The sequence below is a fragment of the Olea europaea genome, unplaced genomic scaffold, assembly GCF_002742605.1.
Source record: "Olea europaea var. sylvestris unplaced genomic scaffold, O_europaea_v1 scaffold1591, whole genome shotgun sequence".
Taxonomy (NCBI): domain Eukaryota; kingdom Viridiplantae; phylum Streptophyta; class Magnoliopsida; order Lamiales; family Oleaceae; genus Olea; species Olea europaea.
This window is the reverse complement of record NW_019233533.1, coordinates 139,269-159,261: the sequence shown is the minus strand read 5'-3', so window position 1 is coordinate 159,261 and position 19,993 is coordinate 139,269. Positions and strand designations below refer to the sequence as shown.

Genomic DNA, 19,993 nt, shown 5'->3' with positions numbered 1-19,993 from the left:
AATTTTAGTTTGTTTCATGATTCAAAATTGGGTGGTTCCGGTTCTTTATCAGGTTATGATAATCTTTATTCAATTGATACAATTGCTTCTTATAATGAAACCTTGCATGTAAATACTCGAGGTGTAAAGCGAAAATTAAACGGTGAGAATTCTGCCTCGTTGTGGCACAAGAGATTAGGTCACATCTCCAAAAGGAGAATTGAGAGACTTGTGTCTGACGGGATTCTCGGCCCTCTTGACTTCACAGATTATAATTTGTGTGTCAACTATATAAAGGGAAAACAAACCAATAAAAGGAGATTTCAAGCCAATAGGACTTCGGACGTCTTAGAACTTATACATACAGATATTTGTGGATCATTCCCTACGGGTTCTTGGAATGGTCAACAATATTTTATAACGTTCATAAATGATTTTTCAAGATATGGCTACGTATATCTCATTCATGAAAAATCACAGTCACTGGATGTGTTCAAAAACTATAAAACTGAAGTTGAGAACCAACTCGACAAAAGGATTAAAAGCGTCAGATCTGACCGTGGAGGTGAATACTATGGCAGATATGATGGCTCAGGTGAACAGCGTCCAAAACCGTTTGCTAAATTCCTAGAAGAACGCGGTATTGTCCCACAGTACACTATGTCGGGTTCACCCACTATGAATGGTGTTGCTGAGAGACGAAACAGAACGCTTAAGGACATGGTGAGGAGTATGATTAGTCATTCTACCTTACTAGAATCTCTTTGGGGTGAAGCATTAAAGACTGCAGCTTATATACTCAAAAGAGTTCCAACTAAGGCCACTGATAAAACCCCATATGAGCTTTGGACGGGCAAGAAACTTTATTTTAAACATATACATATTTGGGGGTGTCTAGCTGAGGTAATGCCTTATAAGCCAAATGAAAAGAAACTGGACGTAAGGACCATCAGTTGCTATTTCATTGGATATTCTAAAAGGTTTAGGGGTTACAAGTTTTATGATCCCACAACTAAGGCAATTTTTGAGATAAGAAATGCTAGGTTCTTTGAGGAAGTTGAGTTTGCGGGGGGAGAAAGGGTTACAGGCTTTGTCTTTGAAGAGGAATATGTTGAAATTCCTCCAATTGCTATTGACAATGATCAGGTTTCTATCCCTAATATTGTTCAAGAAGCAACTCTGGATCAAGACAATGTTATACCTCCCTCTCAAGATCAACAAATTGTTCCAGAAGAACAAACTCTACAGTCTCAAGAACCAATGCCATTAAGAAGATCTACTAGAGAGAGGAGAAGTGTGGTTTTGAATGATTACATCGTATTTCTTCAAGAACATAAAGTTGACATTGGAATGGTGGAAGATGATCTGATCAACTTCCGTCAAGCCATGGAAAGTTCTAACTCTCAAAAGTGGCTCGATGCTATGAATGAAGAGATAAAGTCAATGAAGGACAATAACGTATGGAACCAAGTTCCATTGCCTGAAGGTGCGAAATCCATTGGCTGCAAATGGATATTTAAGACCAAGAGGGATTCGAAAGGTGATATAGAGAGGTATAAGGCTCGTCTTGTCGCAAAGGGTTTACATAGAAAGAATGCATCGATTATAAAGAGACTCTCTCTCCGGTTTCTTCGAAAGACTCTTTCAGGACTATAATGGCATTGGTAGCGCATTTCGATCTTGAGCTACATTAGATGGATGTTAAGACAGTGTTTCTCAATGGTGACATTGATGAAACAATTTATATGGTACAACCAGAAAACTTTGTACCGGACGATGCAAAGCAAATGGTTTGTAAATTAAAGAAATCCATCTATGGACTCAAACAGGCGTCTCGTCAATGGTATTACAAGTTTCATCAGGTGATCATCTCATTTGGTTTTGTGATGAATTTGGTCGATGATTGTATATACCACAAGTTCTGGGAGCAAGTATATTTTTCTGGTTTTATATGTCGATGACATATTACTTGCCATCAACAATATAAGCTTTTGCACAAAATCAAGAGATTTCTAGCAAAGAATTTTGAGATGAAAGATCTTGGTGATGCTTCTTTATATTAGAAATTCAGATACACCGAGATCGTTCTCGGGGTATTCTTAGATTATCACAAAAGAGCTATATCGAAAAGGTACTTAAAAGATATGGCATGCAAGATTGTAAACCATGTGATATCCCTGTGGCTAAAGGAAGTTCAGTTTAAGTCAGTGCCCTAAAAATGACTTGAAAATTAAATAAATGCAGAAAATTCCTTATTCCTCAGCTAAAGGGAGTCTGATGTATACTCAGATTTGTACGCATCCGGATATAGCGTACATTGTTGGGATGTTAGGGAAATATTTAAATAACCCGGGAAATGGATCATTGGAAAGCAGCCAAACCGGTCATGCGGTATTTGCAGAGAACAAAAGACTACATGCTTACATAAGGAGATCGGATCAGTTGGAGATCATCGGTTATTCTAATTCCGATTTCGCGGGATGCCAAGATAGTAGGAGATCCACTTCAGGCTATATTTACTTGCTTGCTGGAGGTGCTATTTCATGGAAGAGTGCCAAGCAGACACTCATAGCTACTTCCACCATGGCAGCGGAGTTTATAGCGTGTTATGAGGCATCAAATCATGGAATATGGCTGCTTAATTTTGTCACTGGGCTACGCATTGTGGACAATAGAGAAAGACCACTTAAGATATTTTGTGACAATAAATCAGCAGTGTTGTATTCTAATAACAACAGGAGCTCGACGAAGTCAAAACATATAGAGATCAAGTTTCTGGCTGTTAAAGAAAGAGTTCAGAGTGGACAGATGTCAATAGAGCATATTGGGACAAACTCCATGGTTGTGGATCCGCTTACTAAGGGATTGATACCCAAGGTCTTTCATGAGCACACTGCTCATATGGGTATAATGTTTCTTGAGGATATGTAGTTTCAGTGGGAGTTTGTAATTTTGCTTTTCATATTGGACACATGCACTGTTGTTTTAAATACGGTTTAAAGTTAAAATTATTTTCAGTTATAAAGTTATTTGGTTAATTATCTCTGAACTTGTTTAAAATGATCTCACTAAGGTATTAAGGTGGACCAGTTGGAAATAGGAATGTTACAGATCACATTACATGTAATTTCCATGCTACACATCCATGCTTGATCTATATCATTCGGTTATATTGATATATGTGACCATTGATGAGTTTAGCTACGTGAAAGTAGCGAAAGCCGCTTTGATCCTATGTTGATATGATTGATGTACGGGATTGTTTGGGGATACATTCGGTAATGATAGCAAAATTCTGAGTACTCATAAGATTATGTTTAATGCACAATTATAAAGTGACACATATAGCCCAAATGGGAGATTGTAAGGATTTTTAATCAATAGATGAGCTTGTATGTGTGAATAATTATGTGTTAAATTATAGGCTATCGAATTCGGTTGAGCCCAATTAAAGTGATCTAATAAGGCTTCGATTTTGGGCTTTAATGTATCCAATTAAAGTATGTGTTTACATATGTGTAGAGACCGGACCCAAATCCTAATTCTATGATGGGTAGAATTGGGTTAAAGGGCGTCCCTATATAAATAGGTTATGGTCCCCAGATCACACGCACGTATTATTCATTCTCTACTGCATCCCATCACAGAGAGGAAAAAGAGACTGCGTGTAGATTTGGAAGACTATACCTCGAAATTCATTATTGCATTAACCATGTCTGATTCAGGTACGCTTCCACTTTAATTCTTGTATTTCTTGATGATTTAACATGAAAGATCCGGTGATTTAAAGTATTAAATTTATCCAACATGCTCACGTTTTTTAGCCCTAGGTTGAGAAATATCCTTAGACTTTAGAAGTTTTATGTTAGTCCTGAAACTAGATGGAATAGTTACAAAATGAGGCAATGCCTTAGTGTACTGAACTTCCTCAGAAGAAGAAGAGATATTGGAAAAGGTATCCCTAAGCTTAGATCTTTTTGACCTCAAAATCATGAGATATATTTTTGGAGTCACTTCAGAAATACATCGTAATAAAAATGCAGAAGGTAAGATAAAAAAGGATATTCACCTAACTAAAATTTACGAAAGAAGATGGAAGGACGTAATAGAAAAAATCACCGAGAAACAAGTACAGAACCATAGGCAAAAGATAAACGTAGAAAAAGGTAAAAGTGAAAAACTGAAAAAGAAATAGGCGTATTTATAGGTTCTGATGAACGGCACAAATCATCGAATTGTAACAATAGTAACCTCGACCGTTCAAGCTATTCCCTATGATCACAACCACTGAATATTAACAAGAGCCTGGCTAAGTTTCAAAATGAAGGAGTAACATTATGCGTAATCAAAATGCGCATAGGGCATTAACCTAGAAACATGTACACAAACCTATAGTGCACAAAAAACTGCTACAATCATAGTATGTCCCTTCAATATTGCCCATATCAACTGCAATAGATAAAGAGCAATATGTCCAAATAATGACACCTATAGACTCGCAAATTAATAAAAATACAACAATCCCTAGTTTTAATATGAATACTAAAATCAAACTTCAGAGATTATTTGTTGAATCTAAAATTCCATTCTGCAAGCCCATCCACAGTTTGCCAAGCGTAAGTGATATGCAAAGGATAAAAGGGCCCACACAAAATGGAAGGCGAGCCATTTCTCTTCCAAGTTGGCCAAAAAATCGTTATTAAGGCACTCATAAACAAACATTTAAAGCATAATTTCTAAGTCAATGAGCATATGGCACGTAAACTAATGAATAAAACGTTTCACTAAAAACAAAATCAATTACAAACTAGCTTATAAGAGGCCGCAACATTTTATTCTCTTTAAATGACTCAATTGCCCTAGTTCTCATAGAAAATCTATAAACACTCTCGCTTAAGAGAATAACGGTATACAAATTCAAATATTTCACTCTCAAATAGTCATTTCTCCTCTTGCTCCAATTTGAACATCTAAATCAGTGGATTTAGGAGGTGAAATTCTTGGGTAGGTGAGAGGAATTTGTAAATTAGATATTTATTGTCATCAAATCTCTTTAATCTTATTAGCTATGTTCATATTAATAAACTAACGGCTTACTCAACTGAACAAAATTAAAGCATATTTGACAAAGCCTAAAAGGTTTACTTGTATGTCCTAAGTAAAAGTAAGTTTCAATGGATATTTTACTAAAAATGGCAAAATCCTAAAAATCACACCAAAATAAAATATTGAACAAAAGAAGTAACTTGCACAAAATTTGGCTCAAATTGAATTCGTAATCAACTTGAAAAGGGCAAAGGAAATATTACCATAAATGAAAAAAATGACTAGAAACTGAAATTCGAAGAGGAAAACAGCGAATTTTGGCCTCGAAATTTATGCCCACCGGTAGCTCGGTGACCACGACGTACGCACCAAAAAGATCTTTTCGGATTGGGGGTCATAGTTGCGATTCTAATAACCGTAGCCAAAATTATGGCCAAATTAGCAAAGAGGTGTCAAAATTGCTCTAATTAAGGAAGGTATTGCTATTATTTTCCATCTTTTCGCTGATCCACCATCTCATGATATCTCAATGCCATCAACGTGTTATTTGACATCTCGACTTCACTTGATTCGAAACCTCCTACATCACATTGTCCACGACACTGGTTTTCGAAGAGCTTTTATAAGAACTTTCAGTCTTATCTCTTGCCCTTAATTCTTCTTCCTTTTGAAGATATTTTTGGATGTCTTTCAAAGAGAAGTCTATGAAATTTTGAAGAATCTTCTTCCTATACCCTTTCTCAGATCCCGAGAGTTTAGCAATAATTGCTCCCACTTGAAAGGTTTCGGAAAGTTCGATCTTCACTGCTTTCAATTTGTTTACAATTATTTGTAATTCATGTACTAAGATAACAAAGGAATGTTGTCCAGAAACATGAAATCAAAATATTTGGAAATTAAAAAGATTTTAGTACCTCCTCCTCGATCTCATATTTATTTTCTAGCATGTACCAAATTTTCTTTGTAGATGTGGTGTTAGTGTAGAGATCATATAGTCGATCCGATAGCGCATTTAGGATGTGACCGTAACATGCCGTTTCTTTCCTTTGGCACGAATCTCATCGATCTCTTTTTCTGTTGCATCGAGAATTGGCTCTAATTTTGGGTCAAGTACATAGAAGATCTTAAATACCGTCAAAAGGAATTTAAGTTTGTCTTGCCATCTTATAAAGTTTGCACCATCAAATCTGTCCAAACGCACTAAATCTTGATTCATCATCTTGATAGTAGCGAGCGTAGATTCCGGCTCCATTGTAGTAAGATAACGACTATCATTTGAGATTGTTATAAGAATATAATATAGCAATGGAGAACAAAAAATGAAGAGGGTGATGATAGCGAAATCTGGTAAAGGCTTACACACGAAGAATTTATCGCTGTCCTCAATCAATATTTGCCTCCTGATTTGCTTTTGAGGATTGAAAATGGCAAATATTTTGTAGAATTGATCGAGCCTAAAGAAAAACACCAAAAGCAAAAAGATGATATTCAAAGTAATCTTGCAAAAAATGAAGTTTGAAATATGTGATAATTTCTTCTATGGTTTTGGAAGAATAATGGAATGAATTCATCATGTAACTATCATGTTATTTCCTTGAACTTTGATCACATATTCATAGGCCTTGATCAATTCACATGACGTAGTGCCAAAATGGGATAAAAGGCCACCAATTTCAAACCAAAAATAGCCACAACGGTCATCTTGTTTATACCATGCGACCGCATAGGCTTATAACTATGCGGTTGCATGGTTATAACCTCTGCCTCCATTGATTTCTCTGCATGGGCCTATGCGACCACATGCCTAAATGGCATATGTGGTCGCATAGGCTATTTTCATGGCCTTAATTTCCTCTTCACCCACGTCTTTCTCAATTCATCCCTTTTGATTTTAAACAACAATATTACAACAATTTTTAGTAGTGAAGTGGTGGTGAATTTTTAGGTAGTTGGGATATGCAACGGTGGCCATTTTTCTATCCGTCTTCTATGGTTTCTAGAGGTGGTGGGTGTTGTGAAATTGGGTGAGAAGAAAGCTAGTGGCTGCCGATGATGGTATGGTGGTGGTGTGGAGGTGTGAGAATAGTGTCAGATTTTGATGAAAATCAGATTTTTAGTTGATTTTGATAAAATTTGATGAAATGTGTGGTTGAAATTAATTATTGACTTTACTTAAATTAAAATCCGAATTTTAATTTGTACCAAATAAGAGCTAGATAATTTGTGACTAGTAAGTAATATGTTACTTTTAAATGTGTGATTTATGACTAAAATACGAGATTATGACCTACAAATTGTGTCTTTATGACCATGATTTTGGATAATTTGTAAACTTGACTTTGTGTAATTTGTAACTAAATACGTAATTGTGATCTACAAATAATATTTTGTGACCACGGCTTTATGTTTTTTGTGAATATTACGTGACTATAATATTAAATTGTGTGTTATATTCACTAATTAAATTATTGAGCCACAAATTTTAACAGAGGTCATAAAATATGACCACCTGATTTTTGAAAGAAATCCACAAGTTTATTAACTTTGAAAAGTATAATCAAACCTTTGTAGTTATATAATTTTCTATTATTTTTACTAGAGAAATTCAATCCCTGTTTGAGCCATATTTTCTTCAAACTTATAATTGTTTTTTTTCTAATTTTTAATTACATATTTTAAAAAAAAAAATCACTATAGTTTAAGCCATCAGTTTCAAAGTTTTCATTAGTCAGTACCAAAACCATAATTGCCATTAGACAGGTCAATTAATTCGAGGGCCTCCCTATTTTGTTTGGGTGCTGTAAATAATATCTCCAGCTATGCTCTCTCCATTTTCTATGTTCTTCTCGTTTAACGAAGCGTGGCGCTCTCTCTCTCACTCTCTCTCTACATGCGCTCTGATACACACACTTCCTCTGCATGTACATACACCGATACAGGTGCATAGTTATTTATAGAGAGAGAAGTTCAGTGGGGAGTGGAGCATTTGTGTACTTTCCTTTGAGTTCTCAAACCGACGTCGTAAGGTATTGATCGTTCTCTGTCTGTTTTTCATTTTGATGGTTTTTATGTTTTTCCATTTTTATTTTTTTCCAGATGTGAATGTGATGTTTTATTTATGAGTCGCTGCAAAACAATATAAGGTTTTAAAATTAGGATTTTTTTATTTTTATTTTTGGTCAATCGTGTATGCAAAATTTTTATGCCTTTTCTAAACCCCATTTAAATTCTAATTTTATCTATGTTTGTAATTTTTTTTGCATAATTTTGAGTTGAAATGTACTTATCCAAAAGAATTTTAATTTTTTCGACGAATGCTGTTCTAATCTGGAATTTGTGATTGCTTATATCTTGCAAGCAAGCATGCGTTTCTCCACATTTGTCCTTTTATAAATACTAAATCAATTTTTATATCCATCATTTAAAGGTGTTTAGCTTTTTCAATGCCATGATGATTTTTCAAAATTAGTTTCATGATAATGGTTTATGCCAAATCACGTGTCTGTGGCACTTGCATTTTCAAAATTTTCAGCCACATTGTAATAATTTGGATTTTTTTTTCCTATTATACTGTACAGCAAATGATTTCATTGCGTTTTCTAGTGCTGTGTTATTAAACTCACTCAATTTCAAGTAATGAATTTTCTATCCTATTCAATTTTTGGGGGTAAATATCTTGCCTGTAATATCTAATTAGCATTACTGGCCAACTGACTTATGATTAATGATTTATGTTTCTGTGCTTTAGACGATTCGTGTGCCAGCTTTTATGATATATATTTGGTACTGTTAGTTTGTCTTTTATTACTAAGGATATCTAGAGAAAAGCATTTATATGGCGGCTACTGCAACTGCCTCTTCTACTGGTGTACGTTATGCACCAGATGACCCCAGCCTCCCAAAACCTTGGAGAGCCTTGGTTGATGGAAAGACTGGATATCTTTATTTCTGGAATCCAGAGACCAATGTTACCCAATATGAAAGGCCCGCTGCCTCATTGCAAGCAAGCTCCGGTCCACCTTACAACTCTTTGAGTTTATCGGTTCAAAAGTCCTCTCCCGGATGTCATAGTGACAATGATGGTGATCATTATAGCAGCAGTGACAATGGTGGATCAATGAAGCTTGCTTCTGGAGCAGGAAGTTATCAGGTGTTTAAATGGCTCTCTCATAAGTTCTTTGCTTCCAATGTCACTTGTAATAAAATTACTGGAAACATATCTGGACCCATCTTATCTTAAGTAGAAATGACATCCACGATTTATTGTCTTGCTTCACTAACCTATTATACATTTCTATGTTGGGTCTACTTTTTATCATTTGCTGACTAGCATATTGAGCCGACTATTGTATAACAAATATTTGTCGATACTATTAGAATCTCTGTTTCACGATCGCTCTAGCCTCTCTCTCTCTCTCTCTCTCTCTGTGTACATCTATTAATTTCAAAATTATTGCTTGATTTTGATTTGCTGTCTATTGCAACATATATTTGGCAATATAATTTAGTTGGAGTGACAATTATTGTTATCTACGTTAATATGCAACGTGTCAACTAAACAACCAAGAATATATGTATGTGACTTCATATGGGTAATGGCCTTGTTTGGGAGTGATTTTTCACCAAAAAAAATTAATTTTTTAACCGTTATTTCACTATTACAGTCGTAATTTTTGACATCTTCTCTCACAGGTAGCCTCCGCTTTTCAACTAACGGTCAAAAAATCAATTTTTAAAGTCACTACCGAACAGGCCCATGGTCTAAATTGAATATGTACTTATTTAGGTGACCAGGTGAATAACTACCAACGGGCTGCATTTTTTTTTTTGGCTCATGAAGTTACTGTTTCTCTATGAGTCAGTTTTGGTGTTTGTTCTTTTTCATTAACACAGCAATTTTTTCTTCATTTGACCTAGACAAATATTAGCAGATTGGATGGTTCACATGATGATCGAAATGTAAAAATGGTTACTGAACATGGATCATCTGCTTCCAAAGGTGCACCAAGTGGTTTGTCTCCTGAGGTGTATTGTCGTCAGCATGAAATATCCGTAATCGTAAGCATCTATATCATCTGTGTATTTATTATTCCAGGTATATTTCTGATTCATTGATTTTTGTCTTATTTGAAGAGCCTGCTTCCACTGGAAGATCATTTTTCTTTTCAGTTTATATAATCAACCTGAGCCTTGGATGACTTCCCTCAGCACGAGCTTGTCCATCCTATTGCCAACATTTTTTATTACTCGCAAAGGATTCTACTAAAACATTTAGAATTTTAAGTAATGAGCAGTGTAAATTTTCTTTTGTGTGTGTGTGTGTGTGTGTGTGTGTGTGTTCACCCTTGGCTGTTTATAAATGTTATCCATGGTCTTGCATGCTTGATTTTTCTACTGCTTATTAACTATGATTCAATTTGAAGTGTTGAAAAGTGATAGATAGTTTAATACCAATTAAAGTTTGTGTTGTAGTTATTTTGATGTCAATACTTGGTTATGATCACTCCTTCCCCCAAACTTCCATTTTGGATTCTGCATATATACTCTTTTTTTTCTATACCTACTCATTCTTTATTTGTTACTTCAATCATATTTACATAAATGATAACTGCTCATCTGTACTTTGTCTAGGGAGATAATGTTCCCCAACCCTTTATCTCATTTGAAGCCACTGGTTTGCCCACGGAGATTCTAAAGGAGGTATCTGCATAATTTGTATATTTGCAGTTCTTTTCTTTGACGGCTAGAAGCCTTTGTAAGTCTGAACTGTGGATGAATTAAATTTTTTGCAACATTGATTTACTGCTGGATGTCTTCATACTCAATTTCTTTTCTTTCTTTCTTTCTTTCTTTTTTTTTTTTTTTTTTCCCAATTTTTTTTTTTTTTTTTTTTTTTTTTTTTTTTTTTTTTTTTTTTTTTATCCCAATGTTTTGTCTCAGGTGCGATATTTGCTCCAGGGAGGAGCCAAATGTCGTACACTGTGCCGCCATCAAATGGGGGCTCGATGCATTTGGAGTGCCCTTATTTAGTGACCAATTTTGTGAAGGGCTGTCTGAATCATACAAATTTGTGACTGGGACTTTGTTGGTAGTTGTTTCACCCTGCCTCTTGCTCTGAACAGAAAAAGAAACGTCCTTCTACTAGCTTGCACCAGCAAGCAGTGGCTTTTTAGTGTTTACAGTGGGGGATGATACTTGTTCTTGCATTGGCCACTCCCATAGGCCCAAATGAAACCAATCACAAATCTTGAAGAGAGTACCTCAACTTACAGGCGTTGCGGCTTTCTTTATTTTTTTGTTTTCCAGGTATATCAAGCTGGATTTTCTGCCCCTACTCCAATACAGGCACAATCTTGGCCAATTGCTCTGCAAGGTCGCGATATAGTAGCCATAGCCAAGACAGGCTCTGGGAAAACTCTGGGTTATTTGATTCCTGGTTTTATTCATCTAAAGCAACGGCGTAATAATCCTAAATTAGGTCCAACAGTTCTGGTATTGTCGCCAACCAGGGAATTGGCAACTCAGATACAAGATGAAGCTGTGAAGTTTGGAAAATCGTCGAAGATATCTTGCACGGTATGGATTTAATAATTGTTTGGATTTAATGTATATTGTTATAATAACAAAGATGCTTCTATTTGTGTCTACTTCTGTAACCTTGCAGTTTTGGAGTTGTAATACTATTTCTTTGTTTTTCTTGGTTTGCAAATTATCTTGGATATGTTGGTCTGATCATATTCTGATGGAATAAATAATGTTTTTTAGATGTTGTATGGCTCAAAAGTGAAAGAAGTTAATTGAATCCATAGTGTCCGAATCCATTCTACAACAACTCCAAGTTCCTTTTTTTTTTTTTTTTTTTTTTTTTTCCATTTTTTTGGGGCCTTTCCAGAGTTGTGTTAAATGATCCTAAATCACTAAAGAATAGAAGAACCTTCCAACGCTTGCCCTACAAAATAAAATCTCATTTGGTTGATATCTCCCACACGTCATTCATGTACACCACCATCTGAGATTTTGTTGAAGGCTCTGCTCTGACCTACAAAATAGACACACAATGCATGAATTATGTGAGCTACATGCTTAGCAATTAAAGGTTATATATACTCATGCATGCTTGCCATGTAGTTCTCAAATTTATATCATGCTGGAACATCATAGTGTCATGCCCATTCTTTCCATAAATATCAAGATATAATCATTTCTGGCGAAATTTTTCATTTGGGTCAATACCCACTAGCTACTATTATGCACTACTGAATTTCTGAATAGGATCTATTTTACTTTGGTAAATACATGTTTTTTATTTTATTTATTTATTTATTTTTTGCTAGTTTTGTAGGTAACTGATGTAGTTTTCAAATAAAAATTTAGAAAAGTCAATATATAATCTAATGCTTCCAATTATTGATGAGAGGTATAATTTTTAGAAATTTCCATTAATAATGCTTTGCTTTGAGTACTCTTGATGCAGTTCAAACCTTAGGTGGGATGCCTATGGGAGTTTAGGTGGGCTGCATATTCTTCTTTCTCTTTTCTCCTTTTGTAAGTTCCAGTGTTCTTGGGTTCACAAGGCCGAAGAACAGTTTAATTTTGTTTTCCTACTTGGCCTATTTGATAAATCTTTACTAATCCAAAATCGCCAAAGAATAGAACCTCCTCCCCAAAATAATAATAATAATAATAATAATAATAATAATAATAATAATAATAATAATAATAATAAAATTGGCCTATATCTGCTTGTGTTCCTTTTGCCAATGTTATCTGAATTTGGTGCTGATTTTAGTTTTGGTGTTGTGTAATGAAGTGTTTGTATGGAGGTGCACCAAAAGGTCCACAGTTGAAAGAGCTAGACAGAGGTCTTATAGATGTTGTCATAGCTACTCCCGGTCGGTTGAATGATATTTTGGAGATGGGAAGAATTAGCCTCCATCAAATTTCATACTTGGTATTAGATGAGGCAGACCGGATGCTGGACATGGGGTTTGAACCCCAGATAAGGAAGATTGTGAAGAATGTACCTACTCGTAGGCAAACCCTTATGTACACAGCAACATGGCCTAAGGAGGTGCGCAAAATTGCTTCTGATCTTCTAGTCCGTCCTGTTCAGGTTAACATTGGAAATGTTGATGAGCTTGTTGCAAACAAGGCCATAACACAGGTGCATCTTTTATAATTTCCTGTCTCCTTTATCTACTTTATTACCTATTACAGGAAAAAAAGGAATCAATTTTCATACATCTTGTTATTGCATCCCTGTTTTCACATTGAATTTTTGACTCTAAGAGTTTGTTATATATGCAAAGAATGTTGAAGTTTTGTCACCAATGGAGAAGCGTAGGCGGCTGGAACAGATATTGAGATCTCAAGAACCTGGATCAAAGATAATAATTTTCTGTTCTACAAAGAGAATGTGCGATCAACTTGCAGGCAACCTAAATCATCAATTTGGAGCCGATGCTATTCATGGAGACAAATCTCAGAGTGAGAGGGATCATGTTTTGAGTCAATTTCGCACAGGAAGGACCCCAGTGCTTGTAGCTACTGATGTTGCAGCCCGTGGCCTGGACATTAAAGACATCAGGTTGGTGGGGGTAACAAATTGGTTTTGTGAATATTGTGAAGTATACCCATATCTTTAGTTAAAAACTTAAATTTTTAGATAATTATGAATCATTTCTCATTTGGGAGGAACTAAATAATCTCATATATGGTTGTGTTTTCACCTTGTTATGAGTTTTACTTTTACCTATGTGGTGTATTTGTGAGTGCACATCTATATTTATCAGCTGTTTTTTTTCCTATAATTGGGTGAGGTTAGTCTCAATTTGCATCTCCCTTCATAAAGTGAATCTACTTTCTTCCCATTCATAGTGTAAAAGCTTTTACAGTCTCTGTGTCCTCATTGTTATTGAGCTTATGTAATTCTGTTGAAATAGTGGACAATCTGGTGTGTGATTTGTAGCACTCTAAAGAGTTGTTGTGTGATTGGTCTTGTGTTCTTCTCTTTTCACAGGGTGGTGATAAATTATGACTTTCCTACGGGAATAGAAGACTATGTTCATAGAATTGGAAGAACCGGACGTGCAGGTGCCACAGGTTTGGCTTATACTTTCTTCTCTGACCAGGATGCAAAGCATGCATTGGATCTTGTCAAAATTTTGGAAGTAGCAAATCAACAGGTCCCTGTTGAAATTCGTGACATGGCTTCACGTGGTGGTGGTTTTGGGGGAACAAGACGCCAGTGGGGTTCAGGTTCTAGTGGTCGGGATGGAGGTCGTGGTGGACGCTGTGACTCTGGCTATGGTGGAAGAGATGGGGGAAGGGGTGGTAGCTATGGTTATGATCATGACCAGCAAGATAGGTAAATTTTTTATTTTTTTTTCCTTCATATTTTTAGGTTATTAGAATCGCTACTCACTTTTGTGTGTATGTGACTATAGATATGGTTACGGATCCCATGATGCGCATGATGGGGATGCACCTGTTCTCAATAATTCTAAGAGCTTCCATGAAAGTATGATGGCTAATAGGAGCAACACAAGTACACGTTGCAGTCGAAGCAGAAGCCCGAACAAGAATTCCAGCTGGGGTGAGAACCTGGGCAGAGCCCGTAGCCGTAGCCGTAGCCGTAGCGCGGAGAGGTTTGATACAATTGCCCCTACCCATCGCAGTTTCCATGAAATGATGATGGAACAGGCTCGAACATCTGTTCCGCATAGTCATCGGGAGAGATCACGATCCCCATCTGCTGGTAACAGAAAGGAAACTTTTGGAAGATCTCATGATGGCAACGATAAGCAGATGTCGGGAAGATCACCAGGGCAACATCAGGGTACTGAAGAACTCGCTAATGGACCAAGTTCGAATCATGGAGAGGAAGAAGAGGGACCTATGATTCCAGTAGATGGAGAAGACCAAAAACCCCAGGATGATTAACAGTTCATTCACACTCGAGGCATTTCTGGAAGTGCATTTTGTTCGGGTGCTGTATTTTTGTATCTGAATTACATGATTGGCATTTTAGCTGCTGATGAGGGGGTTTTATAGTTGTCTCAGTAAAACTTGCAGACCTTTTTTGTCAGTTTTCAACCCTTATGAGGTTGCATGTCTCGGAAACCTTTTTATGCTGGACGGTATTTTGTTTGTGGACAGTTTCTGCAGTACTGAATACAAGTTTACGTGGTTGTGAAAGAAAGTTGAATGCTTTGGAGGATTACATATCTTTAGTTTCTTCATTTTTATTGCACTTTTATATTTGACTTCTCTTTCTTCTGTGTTTGCGGTTATCTAATCTTCTGTATCAACAAATCAAAGGAAGCATTAGCCAAAACACTTGTACCCAATCTACCATTGTATCAAACATATAACACCACAAATGCAGTCAATTCAAATCCATGATGGATTCCATCGGTGTCCAGAAATCTTAGCCTTTGTTAGGTATGGATTAAAATCTAAATTTTAATGTAAGCCCAACTCAATAATGAATTTTAACCATATATTTCACAAGGCCCAAAGCTTTTCAATCTCATTTCATCAATTTCTATAAAAATCTGATTTTAATTCCTATCAAATAGGGGCTTAGTAGTGTTGAAAAATGAATTGCCGCATGGATGAGCAGACATGGACAAGCCATGTAAACAGCCTGAGGAAGCATTCTAGAAGAAGAAAGATATAGCCACTTGTGTGTGGAATATTCCGATGCTAACAGATCTCTCTCTCCAATTCTTTTATAATCATATAGTAGTCACATTTCTATATATACCTTTAAATATTGATTCATTATATAAAAGATACAAGAAGGAATTCTACATTTCGTCATTTTTCTCTGCATATTTCTTTTTCTTCATTTTATGTTGTGGTATTAGAGCCATGGTAGATATGGCTGATAATCAAAGCACAGACACCCAGTTTGCTGTACCCGAAAATCCTGACCCAATCTGTTCATCAGACTCCTAATGAAAATTCTCAGCAAATTCCTAATGATCCTACTCATCCATACAGTCCATATTATATTGTTGGGAATGATAGTTCAGGTACAATACTGGTCACCCACATATTAGACAACACCAACTACTATGCCTGGGCAAGGTTTATAAAAAGGGCTCTCAGGATCAAAAACTAATTTGGATTCATTGATGAAACTTTGGCTAAACCTACAGACCCCAATAGCTTTCTAATGGAGCACTGGCTTCGTTGTAATGAACTCGTGATCGCTTGGCACCAGAATATCATGTCTTTTGAGGTAAAATCTTGCACACTTTATGCAGATACTACTAGACAACTTTGGCTGGAACTTGAGCATCGATTAGCTCAACAAAATGCTCCACGAGTTTATGAAATAAAGCAGGCCATCTACATTTTAATGCAGAACCAAGATGTTGTGTGTGTCTATTTTTCAAAATATAAGACACTTCTCGACGAGTTAATGAATTACGAACCAATACCCAATTGCACATGTGGAGGACTTCGCACTATTGTTGACAACCGGCACAGGGACTGGTTCTGAGGTTCCTCATGGACCTCAATGAATCCTATAAGGATATCAAGGCTCAGATCCTGCTTAATAAGCCATTTCCTGAACTTAACGAAGTCTATTCTATTATACAGCAAGAGGAAAAGAGGAGACAAATATCATTGGATTATTCTGCAAATGAATCTGTGGCAATGATTGTTAGGAGAGCTCGAAAGGGGATTCAACACACTACTCGAAGAAACACTAAATACTTTTGCACTCATTGTAAAATTGCAGGTCATTCATTTGAAAGGTGTCTTAAAGCCAATCCCAGCAAATCGATATGCACTTATTGAACCTTCTTGGCCACAACATAGAGAAGTGCTACAAAATCTATGGATACCCCTTGGCGCACAAATTGTACAATAAGAACAAATCCCCTAGTTCCTCTGCTAATCAGGTCACCAATATACCTGTCCAAGAGAAAGTGCATACTGAGGTTTCTAGCAATGCTCAGTCTCCTATTACATAGGAACAGTAAGCTCAGCTTGTGGCTCTTCTCAACAAGCAAAATATCTCGCCACCAACACATTTGGCAAATCACGTTCACTCTACCATTACACCTTACACCACTGAGGCTCAAATGCCTTCTATTTCTGGTATATCTCTGTGCCTATCTATTTATGCATCAAAAGCCAAAACTCCAATAGACACTCCTTAGATTATAGACTCAGGTACCATGGATCATATGATTTGTGAAGCCTCCCTGTAAACTAGCATCACATAACAAGTGTCCCGCACTATTACACTCCATAATGGCAACAATGTTGCTGTTACACACATAGGCACAGTAAGAATTTCAAACAATTTAATCTACATGATGTACTATGTGTTCGAACTTTTTCCTTCAACCTGATTTCAGCTAGAAAGCTAGCCATTACTTTAATCTGTTGTCTGATTTTTCTATCTCAAAACTGTTTTTTCCAAAACCTTTTGACTTGGAGAACGATTGGAATGAGTGAGGTGAGACATGGCTTGTATCATCTGTAACAAACAAATTTTTCACCTTCAGCTTTCATTGACACCTTAAACAACATCAAAACTACCGTAGCAGCTATCATTCAAGTTGAAGAATTTGATCTCTTGCACTATAGATTAGGACACCCTTCATACACTACTCTTAGCTTTCTAGATAGTCACCAGATTCCCACATACACACAAAGTACCCAGCCTTGCATGATTTGCCCCTTAGCCAAAATGCACAAGCTTCCTTTCCCTATTAGTCAACATAAATTAGAAAAACGTTTTGATTTAGTCCATTCCGATATTTGGGGACCATGTAATGAGGTAGCTTATGATGGTTCAAGATATTTTTTGACCATAGTAGAAGATTACAGCAAATGTACCTGGGTTTATACTTTGAAATACAAATTTGATGCCAGTGATGCTTTGTAAGGATTTTGTAATATGATTGAAAATCAATATGGGACCAAAATCAAAACAATTAGAACTGATAATAGAGGTGAATTTAACACGAAAAACTTTTACCTTGAGAAAGGAATTGTGCATCAAACCTCTTGTGTGGAACCTCCACAACAAAATTCTTTGTAGAAAGAAAACACCAGCATATCCTTAATGTAGCAAAAGCTTTGAGATTTCAAAATGGGATCTTTATGAAATATTGGAATGATTGTGTCTTGACTACGGTTTACCTCATAAACAGAACTCCATCACTGCTCATAAACTACAAAACACCTTTTAAACTTCTTCTCAACACAAAATCGAATTATTCCCATCTTAAGGTTTTTGGGTGTTTAGCCTGTGCCACAACCTTAACTCAAAATAGGTATAAATTTGATCCAAGAGCCAGAAAATTCATATTTTTGGGATACCCCTTTAGTATGAAAGGCTATAATTTGCTTAACTTGGAGACTAAAAAGACTTTTGTCTCAAGAAATGTAACACTCTATGAAAACATCTTCTCTTGCAAAGGCAGTAATTTGTCCAGCACTAGTTCCATATCTGATCCTCCCAATTTTTCCTTTGTTCTAACACCAACCACAAATCAGCCTCAGTTTCTTGATCCTCAAATTTCAAAATTTGACCAACTTTACAACAACAGCAGTATACCATTAAATGCTCAAAGTCTATCACCAATCAGTGAAAGTTCATCAGCAGGAAAACCAAGTCACACAAGCCTCATAAATGAGTTAGAATTAGGCCAAGAGAATCTTTTGAATGATCTAGAAAAACAACCTCACCATCCAATACTACAAGTCCTCACTTCCCAGACGGTCCACTAGAGTTAGAAAAACTCCTACATATTTATAGAACTTTGTATGTCAACAGGCCAACTTATCCACCCAACTTCAAAAATTCAAAGTGCAGAAGGTCCCTTATTCTCCACTTGAAGCAACTCTTTCATACAAAAAATTGTCACCGGGACACAAAGCTTTTTGTAACGCCCCGACCTCTAGTGGACCGGAACGCTACTTACTTTATTTAGCTTAACCGGTGGTTTAGTAACAAGTGTATACGTTTTAGCGGAAGCTTACATCTTCAGATAATAATTTAAATAACAATACTTCGAATACTTTAAACAAAAACACTGAATCATTTTTCAAAACAACAAAATGTAATTTATTTGAAGAAAACATAACTTGTTCTCGCATTCTGCATTATTCAAAACTTTAAAGAAATAACATTGGAAAACATTTCATAAAAAGAAATTCAAATCACTTATTCACCGGATTTTCATGGGCTCGTTGCATCACTGTCCATCTTCTCCTCCATCCATGCCCGAGGTAGAGTTCCTTCAATCTGTAGAGATGGGATTAAACCCGTGAGTTGAAAAACTCAATAGGTGTCATAGGTGCATTCGTGATCAAGCTATACATTTTAAAACATTAACTTTACAACTTTTCATACATGTCGTACCCGAAGGCACCATTTGACATGAAAGGGTATGCCGTTCCCGAGGGCACCATTTGACATACGAACATTTCTTCAACATAGAGGGGTATGCCGTACCGGAGTACCATTTAACATACAACCATTAACATAGAGGGATATGCGGTACCGGAGTACCATTTGACATATAAACATTAACATAAATCGAAACTTATAACTTAACACGATTAAACACATTGCACTTCTACCTACATTGATTGATGCTTTTGAAACTTTGAAAACTTGGATTGAAAACTTCGATGAAACTTGAACATTGAAAGAAATGCACTCCTTGGATGTTTGAATACTGTTGAGAATTGATGCTTGAAAACACTTCTTAAACTTATAGGAAAAATAGTTTTCCTCCCTCTCTTTTTCTCTCTTGAAAACTTTCTTTAGTATGTAAAAGCTCTTGCTTTTGGTGTGAGAAAAATGAGTGAAATGAGGTCTCTATTTATAGGTAAATATCCCATAACTTAAAGCAAATGAATGGTCAAATTTCATTTAAGTAAGAAAACATGGGTGCCATTTAAGTTTGAGGTTAAATACTTCAATTTAGTG

General features: G+C 36.1%; 2 protein-coding genes across 6 annotated transcripts; both read left to right on the top strand.

The window, feature by feature from the left end:
• Window positions 1-7,790: 7,790 nt before the first annotated feature.
• LOC111376983 (ATP-dependent RNA helicase-like protein DB10) lies at window positions 7,791-15,249 on the top strand. 5 transcript variants are annotated; one of them, XM_022999997.1, is made up of 9 exons: window positions 7,791-8,051; window positions 8,839-9,175; window positions 9,943-10,083; window positions 10,657-10,725; window positions 11,332-11,601; window positions 12,836-13,189; window positions 13,335-13,612; window positions 14,045-14,392; window positions 14,472-15,249. In XM_022999997.1, exons 1-9 carry the CDS (start codon window positions 7,945-7,947, stop codon window positions 14,965-14,967), a joined length of 2,400 nt encoding a protein of 799 aa, XP_022855765.1. In that variant the 5' UTR covers window positions 7,791-7,944; the 3' UTR covers window positions 14,968-15,249. The 5 variants fall into 5 exon arrangements, with proteins under 5 accessions (XP_022855765.1, XP_022855766.1, XP_022855768.1 ...); XM_022999998.1 differs by having other exon boundaries at window positions 7,793-8,051; window positions 8,774-9,175; XM_023000000.1 differs by having other exon boundaries at window positions 7,921-8,051; window positions 8,847-9,175.
• Window positions 15,250-16,545: 1,296 nt separating this feature from the next.
• On the top strand, window positions 16,546-18,786 carry LOC111376989. The gene is made up of 5 exons (XM_023000005.1): window positions 16,546-16,780; window positions 16,861-16,982; window positions 17,052-17,142; window positions 17,556-17,934; window positions 18,207-18,786. The coding sequence occupies exons 1-5, from the start codon at window positions 16,546-16,548 to the stop codon at window positions 18,784-18,786; spliced, it is 1,407 nt and encodes a 468-aa protein (XP_022855773.1).
• The last annotated feature ends 1,207 nt before the right edge of the window (window positions 18,787-19,993 follow it).

Coding starts and splice junctions, on each gene's coding strand:
- LOC111376983 (XM_022999997.1), top strand. CDS start 7,945: ATGTACATACACCGATACAGGTGCATAGTTATTTATAGAGAGAGAAGT. Junction 8,052..8,838: donor TCTCAAACCGACGTCGTAAG/GTATTGATCGTT, acceptor TTATTACTAAGG/ATATCTAGAGAAAAGCATTT. Junction 13,613..14,044: donor CTGGACATTAAAGACATCAG/GTTGGTGGGGGT, acceptor CTCTTTTCACAG/GGTGGTGATAAATTATGACT.
- LOC111376989 (XM_023000005.1), top strand. CDS start 16,546: ATGGACCTCAATGAATCCTATAAGGATATCAAGGCTCAGATCCTGCTT. Junction 16,983..17,051: donor AAGAGAAAGTGCATACTGAG/GTTTCTAGCAAT, acceptor CTTCTCAACAAG/CAAAATATCTCGCCACCAAC. Junction 17,935..18,206: donor TTTGATGCCAGTGATGCTTT/GTAAGGATTTTG, acceptor CCTCATAAACAG/AACTCCATCACTGCTCATAA.